Source organism: Ostrea edulis, chromosome 6, assembly GCF_947568905.1.
Source record: "Ostrea edulis chromosome 6, xbOstEdul1.1, whole genome shotgun sequence".
NCBI classification, from domain to species: Eukaryota; Metazoa; Mollusca; class Bivalvia; order Ostreida; family Ostreidae; genus Ostrea; species Ostrea edulis.
Window position 1 is genome coordinate 54,451,197 of NC_079169.1, and position 17,341 is coordinate 54,468,537.

Below are 17,341 nucleotides of genomic sequence, written 5' to 3' on the forward strand. Positions count from 1 at the left end.
TCCTTGTAGTCTTAAAAATGAAGTCAATGGATATAATGATTTACATTTCTAACAAAGATTGTTTAATCCCAGCACTTCACTATAAGCATGTTTTACTGTCAGAACATTAGAATCACAGTACGTACACAGAATGAATTTAATTTCAGTTGGATCACACAAACAGAAAACAAATCATAAAACGTAATGACTTTATTTAGTTCTATAATCTTGGCACATATTTGCCTGCACAACACAAAGCTTCGTCATGGGAGGTAAGCCAGATAAATAGAATGCTGTTACTTATACCAAGGGTACATAACTCTGGACATATTGACGGTGCTTACAGTGTTACTACACTAGGGTTATAAAGGTGGAATAAGTGGTTGTCAATATTGAATCAAATACTGCTAAAATCTAAACTTGAGAAACACTGAGTAATATTTATAGTCAGTTTGCTGAAGTCTCAATGAAATTGAAAAAATATATATTTCAGGACCCCATCAGATCCAAAATCACATATAATAGAATAATTTCATCTTTGTATAGAAGACTTAGATTCTTGTAAGATTTGACAAAATCAGGATAAATATATGAATAATAATCTTTTGTGACATTGGATAAAGTATCCTAGTTCTGTGTGACAATTACACTTTCCCTTGTTACAGTACCACATTTTCCTTTCGTGGAGTCACAAAAACTAAATTCCATTTTCACTGGATAAACGCTATTTGATTTACAAAACACATTTACAAAATCTCATCTCATATCTCAGATCATCATCAACAGCAATCTTTGAGCTGTACATAGCACAAAACAACGGTCACTTCATCAACCCGACGGTAACTCGACCCTCCAATGTCAGAAACACCCCCAGTACTGTATGTGTATTTAGTCTAGTAATATTTAAATTTTAGCTGCTTTTTGCAGTGAATAAAAAGCAAGAGCACTATACTTCAGGGTTGTGCTAAAATATAGAATTTTCTATTTATCCATTCTCATACATAGAAAACACTAAATCATGATAATGCTAAATAGAAGTAGTGCATCAGCTCCGTAATCTCTACTAGCTGAGGGTTTACGATCCACTCTGTCGTCTCCGCTAGCCGAGGGTTTACAATCCGCTCATCATCTCCGCTAGCCGAGGGTTTACGATCCACTCCGTAATCTCCGCTAGCCGAGGGTTTACAATCCACTCTGTCGTCTCCGCTAGCTGAGGGTTTACGATCCACTCTGTCGTCTCCGCTAACCGAGGGTTTACGATCCGCTCCGTCATCTCCGCTAGCCGAGGGTTTACGATCCACTCGTCATCTCCGCTAGCTGAGGGTTTACGATCCACTCTGTCGTCTCCGCTAGCCGAGGGTTTACGATCTGCTCCGCTGTAGAGAAGCGGAGTGGATAGGAAACCCTTGGCTAGCGGAGATGCAGCTCTGTCTGCACCAAATGTTAAATACGCTAGAATAAGTACACACACAGTACAAAGTGTATCATAAAATACATACTATTATTCATTTCTTGCAATTTTCCAATTTGCAACTAAACATGTTTTTGAAGTCATCATTCAAGTTCTTCATTATTTTCATCACATTTAAAATCACAACTAAGTTACAAAGGGATTCTTACACATAATACACTTAATTTTGAAACAACAGCACAATCATGTTGATTTTTGTGGGCAAAAAAGGTTTATCATATGAATAAAGTACTTTTAGATAATATGAATCATTCAAACTTTAGTTTTAGGATAATTTGAATGATTTGAAAAGAATCTGAATCATTTTTCATGCAGAGAGACATTTAAGTTATTGATTGAGAGTCAGTACCCACAACAAACAGGGGGTCCACAATATGTGTACATGAATATCATTAATTCTCAATGCCAATGCAAATTTGCATTGGATTATGAAAGACCATGTAACAAAAACATTTATCAATTTCTAAAGTAAACACACAAACTTGTTCCCCCAAGTCTAGTTTCCTATTGCTAAATGTTTGTACATGTATAACAAACATTTGATATATTTAGATAATAAATTTCTTGTGTACTTCAAGTGAAATTATGAAAATCACCATTAACAGACATGTTCTACAAATTCCTCCTGGATTCATGTTTTAAAATCATAAATACAAAATTTTCAATACATTACAAAATTTCAGAAAAAAAGGTAAAAATGTTTCAATAAATAAAAATAAAACAGAGAAGACAATTCAAATAAAGATGCATTACTCATTTAATTACACTCCCCCCCCCCCCCCCCCCATCTCCCTTTTGCTCCAGTGGTCACGACACTAATTTTTGATGAATTGATACCATGGCTCTTGAGGAACACTTTTAAAGAATTTTCCTATACACTTCATTTGTAAAACTTTAAATCCCCGTTTTGGAGAAAAAACCCCAGAATTGTGCAGAGATTACCTTTTGCCTTTATGTTCCCATAATAATACAAACTGATAACATCTAGGTATTTATAATTTATAATTTAAATTGAATCCATTCATAAATATCAAGTTCCAAGATTTATAGTGCTTTTGTTGTGGAGTAATTTAAAAAAAAAAGCAAATACATTTATGTATATTACCAACATTAATTGTTAAATGTAAATATCATAATTTAAGCTCATTGTAATATGTCACTATAATTGTGAGCAGGGTGTTATTGAAAATGTGAATTATTTTGGAAGAAGATGTATTTTATATAACTTTTTATGCAGCAATGTAAATACACTATTCTGGGTGTTGGTTGTATCAGAATTACATAAACTGTATTTCATAATTGTATTTCATCATTTTGAACAATTATATAAAACAATGTAATGGTAATTTCCAAATAAGAGGCCCATGGGTCACATCGCTCATCTGAATTATAGTTTTCCCTATGTAAAATTTAAACGTCCCCTTTTGTGGCCATGCCCTGCTCCTGGCTAGGTGTCATGACCTTAATTACATCCTACCCTGCTCCTGGCTAGGTGTCATGATCTTAATTACATCCTTGTGGCTCTTGAAGAGATGTTTTTAAAACAAGATTCTTACATGTTTCAGACTTTAAACCCCTTTTGTGACCCCCATCCTGGCCCAGGGGTCATGTTTTGAACAAATTTGATTCTACACTACACGAGGACGCTTGCATATCAATTAGACAAATTGTACCCTTGTTGTTGCTTAAGAGGATTTTTAAAGAATTTCCCCATATATTCAAACTATCAAGGTAAAACGTAAAATCCCTAATGGGGTCCCACCTTGACCCTGGGGTTCAAAGTGTAACCATACTTGAGTCTACACTTCATGAGGATATTTTTCGTAAGAATATGACAAAATAGAGACATCTAATTCCTTCATCAAAATATTTTCTAATGAATTTACTAATATAATTTAGCCCCACGCTGGCCCTGGGAGGTAATTAAGTATTTAAATTAGAATCAGCACTATATAACTAGATCTATCATACTTGTGATTCTTACAGAACTTTCCTATATACAAGATATATATATATATAGAATATTCCAGTGTTGAACTCTGAACCCTTATGGTAGCCATCCCCTGGACCAGAGGATCATGGTGTGAACAGAATCAGTGAACATGAATCGTTTCTTGGATACTTGTGGTTTTTGAGATGATTTTAAACAATTTTCTTATCTATATCTACTTTAAACTTTGAACTCCTGGCGACCATGGTTTGAACAAGTTTTTTTCAAATATGTAAACTTTTATGCAAGAATCAGTTTTTCCAATTCAGTGATTCTTTAAACACCCTCCAGTACATGTAATCCTATTTTTACTAGTTCCTAGTTACTTCCCTTGGAAAGTATTAATTCCTTTTGGGTAAACTGAATCTTCTTTATTCAGTGATACTTTGTTTAACTTGTCCAATGGTTCTTGAGAGGAAGATGAAAATATGAAAAGTTTACAGAAGACTTGAAATTCATTGGCACTAAATGGCCCAATACAGATGACAGCAGACTAATTTTGGTCAGAGAAGTGCTAATTTTGGTCAGAAAAGCGCTAATTTTGGTCAGGAGAGTTTGCTTGAGCCTTCAACTCAGGTAATCTCATAAACAGCAAATGACTGTGAACTAATTTAACTGACTTTATACTTTGAGTACTTATGATTGTACAATATAGAATTTAACAATAAAAGTGTTCAAGAAACACCCATGTTATTCACAGCCAGAACCTTGGTCCTTGAATTCTTACTGAGATGAATATGAAGTTTCACAAAGACGTGATGTACAAAAAAATAAAAATAACCTGACCATTTGATCAGTGAGAGTGACTCCACCCACATAGACACACAGACTGCAATCAGTCAATAGTGTCTCCTGTAAGCATCAGGGTACGCAACACCAAATCAGAACATATTTATAATGCTGTTTATAAATTACAAAATTGTGGTTTTAGATTTCTTCGTTGCTATTGATCGATTATCAAACAGTGCTGTCTATGCCTACATAGGCCTCCATAGTTTACACTGGTCCAGTATGTGTTGATTCTTCAGACTACAGACATCAACACACAGAGTTGTCTTTCTTGATATGTATGGCAATATTTGACTGTGGATTTTCTTTGGCTACAGGACATAGCATATTTTACATAACAAATTATCACTGGCATCAGCAAGTGTGCATCCTGTCTAAGTGCTTGTCTGTGCCCTGTGCTGTTCCCCATTACACCTCTTTGAGGTACTTGAGGGGACACATGGCCTGCTTTTTGTTGGCTGCTTGGATGTGCACCATACCCATCTCTTCATCTCCTATTTGTAACACAATCTGGAAAAGGAAAAAAAAGTTACAAGCATATGGAAATTCTGAATTTGTCAAACAGTGCTATATTAAATGAGAGTCACCTTTTAGATTGCATTTAAAAAATAGTGAGAGTTTCTTGTTTTCATTTTCTTTTTGCTGAAATGAATGTTTAACCTCTGCATTCATTCAGTTTCTGTAGATGATCATGTCTGCATTCATTAAGATGACTGGTATTGGGGAATGACTATGGTATTCAGGGAGAAAATTGGGTATTGAGGAAGGTCTATGGTATTAGGGAGATTTTTGTGTATTGTATTGGGAGAGAGAACTGTGTATCGAGGAATGTCTATGGTATTAGGGAGATTTTTGTGTATTGTATTGGGAGAGAGAACTGTGTATCGAGGAATGTCTATGTTATTGGGGGAGATAACTGTGTATTGAGGAAAGTCTATGGTATTTGGGGAGAACCGTTTATTGAGGAATGTCTATAATAATAGGGAAATTTCTGTGTATTGTATTGGGGGAGAGATTAACTGTGTATTGAGGTATGTTTATGGTATTAAGGGAGATAACTGCATATTGAGAAATGTCTATGGTATTAAGGGAGATAACTGTGTATTGAGGAATGTCTATGGTATTAGGGGAGATAACTGTGTATTGAGGAAGGTCTATGGTATTTGGGAGATTTCTGTGTATTGTAATGGGGGAGAGAACTGTGTATTGAGGAATGTGTATGGTTATAGGGGAGATAACTGTGTATTGAGGAATATCTATGGTATTAGGGGAGATAACTGTGTATTGAGGAATGTCTATGGTATTAGGGGAGATAACTGTGTATTGAGGAATGTCTATGGTATTAGGGGAGATAACTGTGTATTGAGGAATATCCACGGTATTTACGAGAGAACTGTGTATTGAGGAATGACTACATAAATGGAGGATATAACAGTGGTATAAAGGGAGATAAATGTGGTGTTACCTGTTCTTTGTGGAGTTTCATGCCGTTCCCACCCTCCGTCAGATGCATGGAGTGAACCACCTGGAAAACCCTCTGTCCAGTCTGGATTGGTATCAGGTATGTGGCAGGAAAATACCCAACTTTACCATTACATTTACCCTGAAAATCAAGGAACACATATATACACCAAGGAAATTATAAATACACTAGGGAACTCATAAATACACCATGAAACATACAAATATACAAGGAAACACATTCTATAGATTTCTAATTTTACGTGAATACTTTTAATATTGTGAAATGAACCAAATCGTCAGAAAATTCGAAAGTGGTCCATTGATTAAGAGTCTGACAAGTACTTCAGCAAAATAAAAAGAAAGCGAGTAATTTTATTTCACAAGTGGTGCTCTTCACTAAATTACACAATGATCAAGTCCATGTGTATATTGAGGAATCTACAGTAAATACACCAGGGAACTCGTAAATACATAAAGGATGTCATAAATACGCTGGTTGAACACATCAAGGAACTCACAAATACGCCAGAGAACACAATTTCTTGTCAAGTTTTAAAAAATATCAGATACCTAGTACTTGTACAATGTATGCCGTGTTGCACAGTAAAAGTAACAATTGTAATTAGCAATTTAGACCTATTTTTTACATATGAATTCATACACTGACCTTCCACCAATCTGGATCTGATTTGTCCATAACACTCACTCTCCATCCAGCTCTGTCAACAATAAAAACATCAACATGTCTTATAAATCATATCTAATCTCTTGGGTACCTTTATGATGAGCAAGTTGACATACACATACACCTTATCCTTGATATATAATTCAGACTGATTCACTGTAACAAATATTCTTGAGAAGGTTGTATGGTACCCAAGAAATTTGTGAATCTCACATGTGAATGAAAGCATGCCTAGAGGTTATAAATGTAGCGGTCGGCCGGGTTCGATCACAGGTGGCCAGTTAGCTCAGTTGGTAGAGCACCTGACTAGAGATTCAGGGGGCCCGGGTTCGAATCCCGGTCTGGTCCGTTGCATTTTCTCCCTTCCCGTTACAGATTTGGTGCCGTTGACCACCCCTGGACTTGGAGGTGAAAGTCCTTCCAGGGGCAAATAAGAACTTGGGTTGTGTCTTCAGGGGCGAAGATATTTAAGGAGGGAGGAATGTAGCGGTCAGCCGGGTTCGATCGCCGGTGGCCAGATAGCTCAGTTGGTAGAGCACCTGACTAGAGATTCAGGGGGCCCGGGTTCGAATCCCGGTCTGGTCCTTTGCATTTTCTCCCTTCCCGTTACAGATTTGGTGCCGTTGACCACCCCTGGACTTGGAGGTGAAAGTCCTTCCAGGGGCAAATAAGAACTTGGGTTGTGTCTTCAGGGGCGAAGATATTTAAGGAGGGAGGAATGTAGCGGTCAGCCGGGTTCGATCGCCGGTGGCCAGATAGCTCAGTTGGTAGAGCACCTGACTAGAGATTCAGGGGGCCCGGGTTCGAATCCCGGTCTGGTCCGTTGCATTTTCTCCCTTCCCGTTACATTTGGTGCCGTAGACCAGCCCCTGGAACTAACAGGTGAAAATGCCTGCCAGCGGATAAAGATCCTGGGTTGATGTCTTCAGGGTGTGAAGACATTTAAGGAGGGAGGAATGAAGCGGTCGGCCGGGTTCGATCACAGGTGGCCAGTTAGCTCAGTTGGTAGAGCACCTGACTAGAGATTCAGGGGGCCCGGGTTCGAATCCCGGTCTGGTCCGTTGCATTTTCTCCCTTCCCGTTACATAAATATTTTACTGTACTCATACTCAAACTCAGCTATTCTTGTTTTGAGTGCAACTCTGAGCAAGTTTCGAAACGTACTCAAAAAGTCTTGAGCATGCAGGTACTCCATTTAAGTGTGAGAATAATTTCATAACAGTTTTATAACCTTCACTTTTGAGTATCAATCAGTACGATTAAGTGCATAGAGTTTGAGTACGAAAACGTGCTCAAGAAGTTTTATAACCTCCAGGCCATATTTGTAGAAAGTTGGTGAATATCCATTTTAGAGAGTGCAGCTCAGGGGGAACAAGATAAGATTGTGATGGCAAGCACCACAAAAGGACCCCACTTTGTGGCATCATTTGCAAGTTCAAGGTCCATAACTCTTCCAGAAAAAGATCAATAAAGTCCAAAATCAAACCTGATCTGTAACTCATTGATGTAAGTTCATGTATGAATTTTCAATTCAATAGCAGCAGGGATAGCAAAAAAAATACTAGAACTGTCAAATATATGAAATTTTCTAAGTGCAAGGTCCACAACTTTTTAAAAAATAGGTCAAGAAAACCCAAACTCAAACTTGACCCATTGATAAAATGCATGTTAATTTTCAAATCAATAGCAGCAGGATAGCAAAAAAGTCCAGAAAATTGTCAATTTATGGATGCACAGGCTAACCAACATACGGCTCCTGCCTATAGGTGGGAACTTATAATTCCATTTTAATGAATAACCAAGATTTGGTGGTTTAAACCACAGAAGTTCAGGTAAGTCCCTCCATCCAACCATCAAGCTCAGCTGTACTTCATATTAACTATCTCATGGGAAGAAATTGCAACCCATCTGTCCCATTTCAATTTTCTAATATTACATGGCTTATAGAGAAGAATCTAAACTTAAATGTGACCATGTATTTACCTGAGGTCAAGGTCATCCTTTTCCTTTCCTTTGAAATTGTACAACACAACGTACAACTGAGTATTTGATTTCTTTTGGCTTTTCTAAAAAGAAAAGAGATGAATAATAGTACCCTCATAATGGACAAAGGAAAATCATGTCCAGGCATAAACAATATCAGACATTTCATCAAAAGCAGTAAAATAACAGATTGTCGGTGTCTTCTAATACAGTTTATGGGGAACTTCTCTACAACTCACAATAACATATACATCAATTTAAGGTAGATTGCTACAACATGATCATGGCTGCCTTCCTTTCAAAAAACATATGCAAAATAAACTAGAAATCTGACTTTGTCAGGAATGGCCCTGCAGAGAACTAAAATCATATATTTACTTACATGCATAATTAAATAAGTACTACTGACACAGAATTCTGTTTGCAATGACTGAGAAATGATTATGTTCATTTGCCAAATCTGCATTTTCATGTTCAACAGCATGACCTTTGTATAAAATATGAAAGCTTTAAATGTAGTAAAGTTAGTGGAAATATCTGCTGTAACCTTAACCTTTGACCTGATGACCAAAACGTCTACAGTAGTCTGTTCAGCAGAGCGGGCGGGCACAAGTGCTCGCCTCTAGCACCAAACGATTATATTGAGAATGTTCGCGGGCGCGTGCTCTAATGAACAGGCCTCTGGTGTCTTCATTGAATAATGAACTATCTTTGTGATGTAAAAGCATTCTGTTGAAAACTGTGCGAAATTTAGTGATGATGGAAAACAGACAGGCAGATGGACAGATGTTCTATGTATGTTTTCTTGTAGTAAACAACTACCTTTCTGTTGAATATAAAAGCTATATGTTCAGAACTTTCCAAGATGTGGTGTCACAACAAAAGTGAAATAAACTTGAGTTGAAGGTCTACTGTGACCTTAACTTTTATAATTGGGTGCGCTAGATTTGTCTACACCGTTGTACACCCAGTGTAGTTGGTTTACACCTTATAATCAAGTGCATATTTGGCACAATGTAGTATATTCAATATGGACATTCAGCAGCTGAGGAGATCTTGATGGAGAATTAATGATTGTGATGCAAATAAATTACAAAATAGATAATTACTAGAATTTTAAGATTTCTTTTTCACAAAAATGTATTTTGATGTGCTTTTATAAATACCTGGATACATCTGGAAAATACCAGGTCAAACTCCAAAATATTTGTTGATTTATTTGGCACCCAACTTGTTTTATGATGATTGTACAAAATATCAATCATTTTCATTTGTTCTTTAAAATATATTTTAAACTTTTGTAAATGACTACATACAGTACACTGGAATTATTCTCTTTTATACATTCTGTAATTGACAACTAACAAAATATGGATTGAGATTAACATCTGTAAATTTTCAGTCACACCATTTGTCAGCCATATTGAATTTTTTGGTGCATTTACCAACACATGCCCTGTACAGGGTGTAGAAGATGTACACCTTTGCACTTGAAGGTGTACACTTTGTGGTTGGTGCAGACAAATCAAGCGCACCCAGTGTCACAATGAAAGCATAGTAAAGTTGGTGGTTAAAGGCAGCTGTTATGACCTTTAACATTGACCTCATGATACCAAAATCCATAGATGCCTTTTTTAATTAATGGTCAAATATTAAACTTTTATCATATACATGAAAGCTTCATGGGCAAATCTATTCAAGATTTTATGCCACAATGAAATTGATGACAGACAGACGGATGCAATATTTTACAAGATTTAACTTTGCATTTTCAATACACGGCTCTAATTAACTTTGTGTTATTTAATTTTGTTGTCTTTCTGGTGAGCTCATAGGGTATTAAAAGTTGTAAAATTCTGATCTGTAGATCATAAGTTCCGAGTTTTGCAAGGGCATTGGCATTTTTTCTGTGTTATTTTTCACTATACATCTTGGTAATCATCTAAATTTTCCAGTGTTAAAGTACATATTACTGAACATATCTTATACTTTTCTATCTATAGCTATTTTACTTTAAGTTGGTCCTCCTTCAGCTTCAAACTCAAATTCTTGGATGTTACAGTAAGTTTACTTTAATATTTGGAAACAGGCCATAGTCAGTCTAGCTGTAGACATGGTAATCTGCCTCTCTATGCTCTGTACAGGTTCATTACTGGTAATCGATTAATTGTTGCTTCACAAATCGCTTGATTACATCAAGATATGGATTAGTAATCATTCAAACTACTTCAAAAGTTTGATGAAGGCAAATATAATTGATAAGTCATCGATCACCAACAGTAAGCTTTGTTCAAAGCTGAAAGACAGTAGTGCATTGTTCTGGTGAACCTGGATAAACAATGATGCATCAGCATTTTCAACTGACAGCAAATTTACAAGAAATCTATTCCGGATTGATTGACTGTTTGATTAGAATTTAATTTTTAATCAGAATTACGGACAGCGTGTACTTTTCTTAGTTTCACAAGATCCCAGCGATAAGAGCCTAGCAAAGGGAATATTGATTTATTGTCACAAGAAAATTTTCTTCAAGTATAACTTTGTTTATATTGATCATGGAAGAACATATTGTATTATACTGTCATTGTTGTAGCTGTTTTACGGACTGTGTTACAGACACTTCCTGATTTTTAACCTTCCTCACACTGATTATAAACTGAAAGTTATGGGTATAAGACAAGTTATATTTTTAAAGCATTTTCAGAAGAAAAAAATTGACTCTTCACTCTATCACTATACACTAGTAATAAGCACATGTATACACAAATCTTTCTTCTTTTACATTTAGTGTGGCAAATGCCTCCTGCCATCCCCCACCCCCTACATATCTCATAAATCTTCCACATATTTAGAAATATGTTAAAACTTATCATTGAAATAAGGAAATTTTACTGTCAGGTCTTCATTAGAAATATCAGATACTGAAAATGCCCAACAGTATTGATATTTTAAGATGTACAAAAAGAATATAAGAGGATTTAAACCTGGACCTCTGAAGTCACTAGTCTGTGACTTTTTCAGAGGTTCATGTTATGTTTGACATTTGAAAATAACCATCTTTAAAATCTAAATATACCGAATTCTTCTGTAAAAGAGAAAAATTTTCATCAAACTTTACTTTGCCCTTAAACGCAATTTTGATCACAATTTTATCAGCTACCCCCCCCCTTTCCTCCACTTACACCCCCCCTTTCCTCCACTTACAGGAGAATCCTTTGGTGAGTGGCTGTAACTGACTTTATCTTCCAATTCAAGTGAACTCGCTCGATTTGATGAACTTGCAAACTTCTTGCGCAGATTGGCTGCTGAGAATACATACTTCTCATCTGGGCTTGATGAACCTACTAAACAGATAAATAATGGTTCATTCAAGTGCAGTCGAGCTGAACAGCATGTGGAAGAGAAAATTTCACCCACTTCAGAGTTTTGTTAATCTAAATATTTACAGCCATATTTCAAAGCTTGTTGTATAAAATATTACCACATTTTTTGAAAATAAAATTTCTTAAAACAAACCCATGAAATATCTTTACAATGTGACATCAATAGTGATATATGGCGATATTGCAACAAATCATGTTAATAGCTTTTCTGCTATACATCACCTGAATGACAGCTTTTTTGTGTGGCAATCAATTTTTCAAACTCAGTGGGAATATGACTACATGCTGTTTAAATTAAATACCATGGTTTCATTGAATATTCTCTCTGATGTAATAATATTCAGTTGGAATAAATCAAGTTTGAATGAGAATAGATTGTCCAAAACTGTGTCAACAAGAAATCAGTGTTCAATGAAGAATCAATTTAGGCCTTCCAAAACATCTTCGTAACTCTATGTATAACAGAAGATTTGTAACTCTTATCACAGATACCAAACTTCCGAGATAAAAAAAAACCCAATCTAATTACACAAAAACATTTTATATTGCATTCTGTAGCTTTCAACTTGCATACAACTCATCTAGATTGTCACCAAAATTTGGCCAGAAAATCTCTATTATACTGTGGCAGTCAGATGGGTTTGATCACCTGTGGCCAGATAGCTCAGTTTGTAGAGTACCTGACTGGAGATTCAGGGGGCCGGGTTTTGAATTCCAGTCTGATCCATTGCATTTTCTCCCTTCCTGTTCCACATGATGCCATAGATCAGCCCTTGGAACTGAGAGGTGAAAATGTCTGCCAGGAAATAAATATCCTGGGTTGATGTCTTCAAGGTGTGAAGACATTTAAGGAGGGAGGAATGAGGTGTTCAAATGAGTTCAATTGCTGGTGGCCAGACAGTCAAGTTGGTAGAGCACCTAAATGGAGTTTCAGGGGGCCCAGGTTCAAATCTCTGTGTGGTCCATTGCAATGTGAATTTTAAGGCCCAGGTGGTGATTAGACATGTGTGGTTTCCTGTCTAAAGACCAGGTGACTGCAACCACAGTTCTCTATTTTTGGTTTTCAAAAAATGACTACAGAATTAACTTTGATAAATTCAGAAAATGTGGAGTGTGTTTGGTTCATTGATAATCTACCTTAATCACAATACATTTTATGTACTGTTAGACATAAAGTTGACAGGCATATTTAATTATCCCATGCTTTTATTGCCTTGTATCCCCAATAATACATATAAACTAAACATTTGTTTGCTATATTTATGGTATATATGTCAAGTTAAAAAATTGGTGCTTTTATCAAAAAATAAAATGCATTACAATGGCATATACCAGGTCAAGTTTATAACCTGACAACATATACTATTTGAAATTAAAGAAATTTACATGATAACAAGCACATGTTTAGTATATATAGTAATTATAGTTTACAAACACTTCTGATTCGGTATATACATGGTGGTATATCCCTGCTCTCCCTTTGACCTTCCCCATTTTCTCTCTCCCCCCCCCCCCCCCCCCCCCAACCCGCTTCATGTATATATGCAATTTCTTAAAACCCAGCTACTTTATAATTAACTTTACTTAACGTAAGTAGGACACAGTAACCAATAGATATTGAATTTTCTGGAAAATTAATTAATTAAATGTTACATCATTTCTTTTATGGCTTGTGGCAACACTTGCCGAAACAATATTACAGGTATACATGTATTATATACAAATTGATGTGTTGGAAACAGCAATATACCTGCAGCAGAATGATGTGAGAGTGGGTGGCAGACATCAGATACACAATAATCCCAGTTTTACAGCAACATCTTGCACAATTTTGATAGTACAATTTTTTGCTCATATTCATTGACTTATAACTTTGGGTTATGGATCGAATATTAATCTGTTACTAACTGTCCATGGAAATTTATTCGGTCAGCAAATCCATAGGTAGTCAAGAAAAGCCAATCCATTCATGGGTTTAATCAACCAGATATACTTCTATAGATGGTCAGTAGCAGAATTTTCATTTAGATGAAATATGAAAGCCCTAGCAGTAACCATTGAAATATTATTGTCAAGGTTAAAGTTTTTCAGAAGTAGGTCAAAACATAAAGTCATGAGGTCTCTAAAGAAAAGTGTTGTCAAAAGGAATACTTAGTACATATGTGAAATATGAAAGTACTATCTCCAACTATTCACAATTCAAAAGTTATATAGCCAAGTTTTTCAAAAGTAGGCCAAATCCCAAGGTGAAGGTCACAAGGTCAAAATGTTTGGTACCAAAGGAAAAGTTTTGTCAAAAGAAATACACATGTGATATATGCAGCCCTATCACCATCCATTCAAAAGTTTTAGCAGACAAACAGACAGATGAACAGACCAAAAACTATATGTCCCTGAAGCTCTGATTTCATGGGCATAATAAAAGTGTAATAAAAACATGCCCATCTACCCCCACTCTGACTTGTACCTGCTATAGTTGTATAAAATATAAAATACAAACAACTACGTCATGATTAATGGACACTACACTAAGTTCAAAATGAAACAAATTATGGAACACTGTCACTGTAATCAATTAATATACGATTTCTTACATTATACATCAAAACTTTCAACAGAGGCATCAACCATGATTTGCCATTTATATTTTTTTCTACTGACTGGCAAGAAAAATATAGTTGGTAATCGTGTGATACTTTTTATCCAATGAAAGAGTGACATTCTAGGTCAAGACAAAATGAATATTATATATGTAAATATAAGAGAAGACATGCAGATACATGAGAACTTGCAGAGTCCTGCTGGGACTGGCAGCAAATCAGTGTGATTCTATACTTACCATCAGATTCTGCAGCTGTCAGCTGAGAAATCGGACCTATACAAAAAGAGAAGACAAGTGACAAAGGGGGACAACTCACAACACTGCCAAAAGGTTTAAGAGGGTGAGAAAATCACAACATTGTCATTGATCAAAGGGAAATACCTCACAACATCACCAGTGGTCAAGGCAATTTAACTCCCATCACCACTAAACAAGGGAAATAATTCGCATCAATATGAGTGAGGAAAAACAATTCAGAGAGCGAGATGAATTTTTAAGAGATAAAGTAGAATCTGATATGCATAGACCAAAGTTAGATTAGACCATACCAAGGGGGATGACAAAACACTGGTGAGGTCATTCCTGTAATTGAAGAGAAGCAGTGGTTAGGTTAATTATGTAGTGTTTAACAAATGTGATTAAAATGTTGTCGGTGGCTTTTACAGCTTCGTTAGGTTTCCAGAAAACAGATTCCTGATAGTCATTATTGATTTCCGCTGTCACAGTGACAGACTGACAAATGGAGAGAGAATTCTCGAGGATAGTACCTGGAGATGTAAATCATCAGGCAACTCATTTCCTCACAAGATGAATGACTATAACAGATTCTTCTTCAAAACTTGGAACTGCACAGTCAACATAAATTTGAAATGAAATGTGATATGCCAAGGATGGTAAACTCATTTCCTTTCTTAGATATTAACATTTTAATAACTTTGATGAATGAAAGAGTACAAAAAATGTAACCTTTGATGGGTAACAAGTCAACTAACAAGAATCAATAAGGATTCTGGGTTAGATTTTTATAGGAAGCATGTCAAAATTGGCTAAAAATCTGTTCCTGTTTGTTGTAAGAACAGTGTCAAGGAACTGTTTTGAATCGAAATCTTTAAATAATTCTTCAACAATTTTGGAAATTTTGTTTTATAAAATTTTACCCTTAAAGTTTACTTAAAGGAATGAAAGATTTAAAAATTTACATGTATCAATCTAGCTGAAGATGTTAAAAATTATATTTTACATTACAATGTTAAATTAGAAATCCTATGAGAATATTGGTTTAATGTTGTAAATGTATTATTGACCATTTAAAATATCTTTAATATCTTGAATTATACTTACATAAAAGTTTTATATGATATATAGGTAAACAATATTTTTTTGTGCAAAACAAGTTTATCAATTTAATTCCTGAGTATATGCCAGGTAGGACAATCATTTTGAGTTTCATGTGTAAATAGGTTTCTCAGAACAGAGCTTAAAAATATAAATTAGGTCTGCCATCCATAAAACAGATGTAATTAAGCAGGGATTGCTAGAAAAGATAAAGCAAATATGTGATGAAGGATACATTGTCCATATATTTAGGAACTGGACAAAATGCAGACATTAAAATGAATTTAAAAACTGTAATGAAGGGCAGAATATTTCAAGCACGTTTGAAATTCAGAAATTGAAATAAAACTTCTGAATCACAAAGAGTATAAATCTTAATTTGGAAAAGTGCTGGGAATTGCAGAAATAAAAAAAAAAAAAACGAAGAAAAAAAAATATATGATTAGATTAGGGTATATATGTTAGAGGAGTGATTATTGAGCTGAATACTGAGGAAGGAAATAAACACAGTCAGTATGGGTTAACATTGAATCACCTCCAAAACATGTGTTAGTAAAGGAACTGCTCTTTTTCTTGGTTGTCTCGTCAATTGCCAACAGGTGCTTGGATGGTTCGGGCGTGTCCAAGGAAAAACTTTTCATGCGAGAATTCAACTTTTTTCGACGAGTTTTGGGACTGTGGCTGGCTAAAAATCAAAATGGAGAGAATAAACAACCGTGAACAAAAAGCGTTTTATCCCTCTCCTTCCCAAGTCTCTGGAAGTCGTAATGACCTTTCCTAGGGCAATATCACTAGTGCTTGACTGGGTCTTATTCACCTCACAGTGTAAAATAAAGTTTTCCCCACAGCATTTCGAATTACACAAAGAACCAGCATGGTCTTTGTTTCGAGTCTGTTGTGTACTATTCCTTATTTTTGTGTTTGCCAGTTACCTACTTGTTCATAATGCGTTTGGCACAGTCATATATCCACAACTTTTTACCAGTGCCAAATTACAAATATCATAGTATACAATGTACCACAACACTGACAGCAGAATTCCAAGTGCAGATTGTAGTCCATGAAGAATTTTGAACATCTGGACCTAGGTTATTGTGACCACCTTACTTGAATGATTAGTTATCGTATATCCAGAAATTTTAACGAGATTTTAATTTTGGCATTATTAGCGAAGGTGTTGAGATCGCTAAAATCAAATATCGCTAACAATTTATTCTGTATCATAGGTAATAGTTATCATTCTTGGAATTGTAAAGTTGTTAAAATTAGCTCTCAGTAACTATACATACCCATTTTTATGGGAAAATCGCTAAAGAACAAGGTACGATTGTGTACATAAAAAGGCCCCAAAAAATTCTCCGATTTAAATATGTCTTGAATCAAGCTTGATCTGTGTTTTGAATAAGTTAAATACATGCCAAGTATACTATTTCAACTTAAATCAAAGTTATTTCTTATTTTATAGCATTATTACGTCACGAATAAGAGTTCTTCCCGCCTTTTTTCAAAAAGAGCTTGATAACTGTTAAATTTCATCCAGATTATTGCTTAGGAAAAGGTGTGCCCATCCGTCGAGCAAAATGAAATTAATATATATTCTGTATTAAGAGAAGATGAAAAATGTGTTTCAATATAAATTTGCTCGACGCATGGGCTGTAT

At 35.4% G+C, this 17,341-nt stretch overlaps 1 protein-coding gene across 3 annotated transcripts in view; it reads right to left on the reverse strand.

The window, feature by feature from the left end:
- Positions 1–178: 178 nt before the first annotated feature.
- The window catches only part of LOC125683546 (nostrin-like), a 149,480-nt gene continuing 132,317 nt past the window's right edge, over positions 179–17,341 (reverse strand). The window contains exons 14-20 of one of the 3 annotated variants that reach the window (XM_056140062.1): positions 16,217–16,366; positions 14,584–14,619; positions 11,566–11,702; positions 8,362–8,444; positions 6,361–6,412; positions 5,695–5,832; positions 179–4,739 (exon numbers count right to left, since the gene is read on the reverse strand). In XM_056140062.1, the coding sequence (XP_055996037.1) occupies positions 4,638–4,739; positions 5,695–5,832; positions 6,361–6,412; positions 8,362–8,444; positions 11,566–11,702; positions 14,584–14,619; positions 16,217–16,366 (698 nt within the window). In that variant the 3' untranslated portion in view covers positions 179–4,637. Of the gene's footprint in view, positions 4,740–5,694; positions 5,833–6,360; positions 6,413–8,361; positions 8,445–11,565; positions 11,706–14,583; positions 14,620–16,216; positions 16,367–17,341 lie in introns of all 3 variants that reach the window. The other 2 variants (XM_056140063.1, XM_048924814.2) reach the window with 2 other exon arrangements.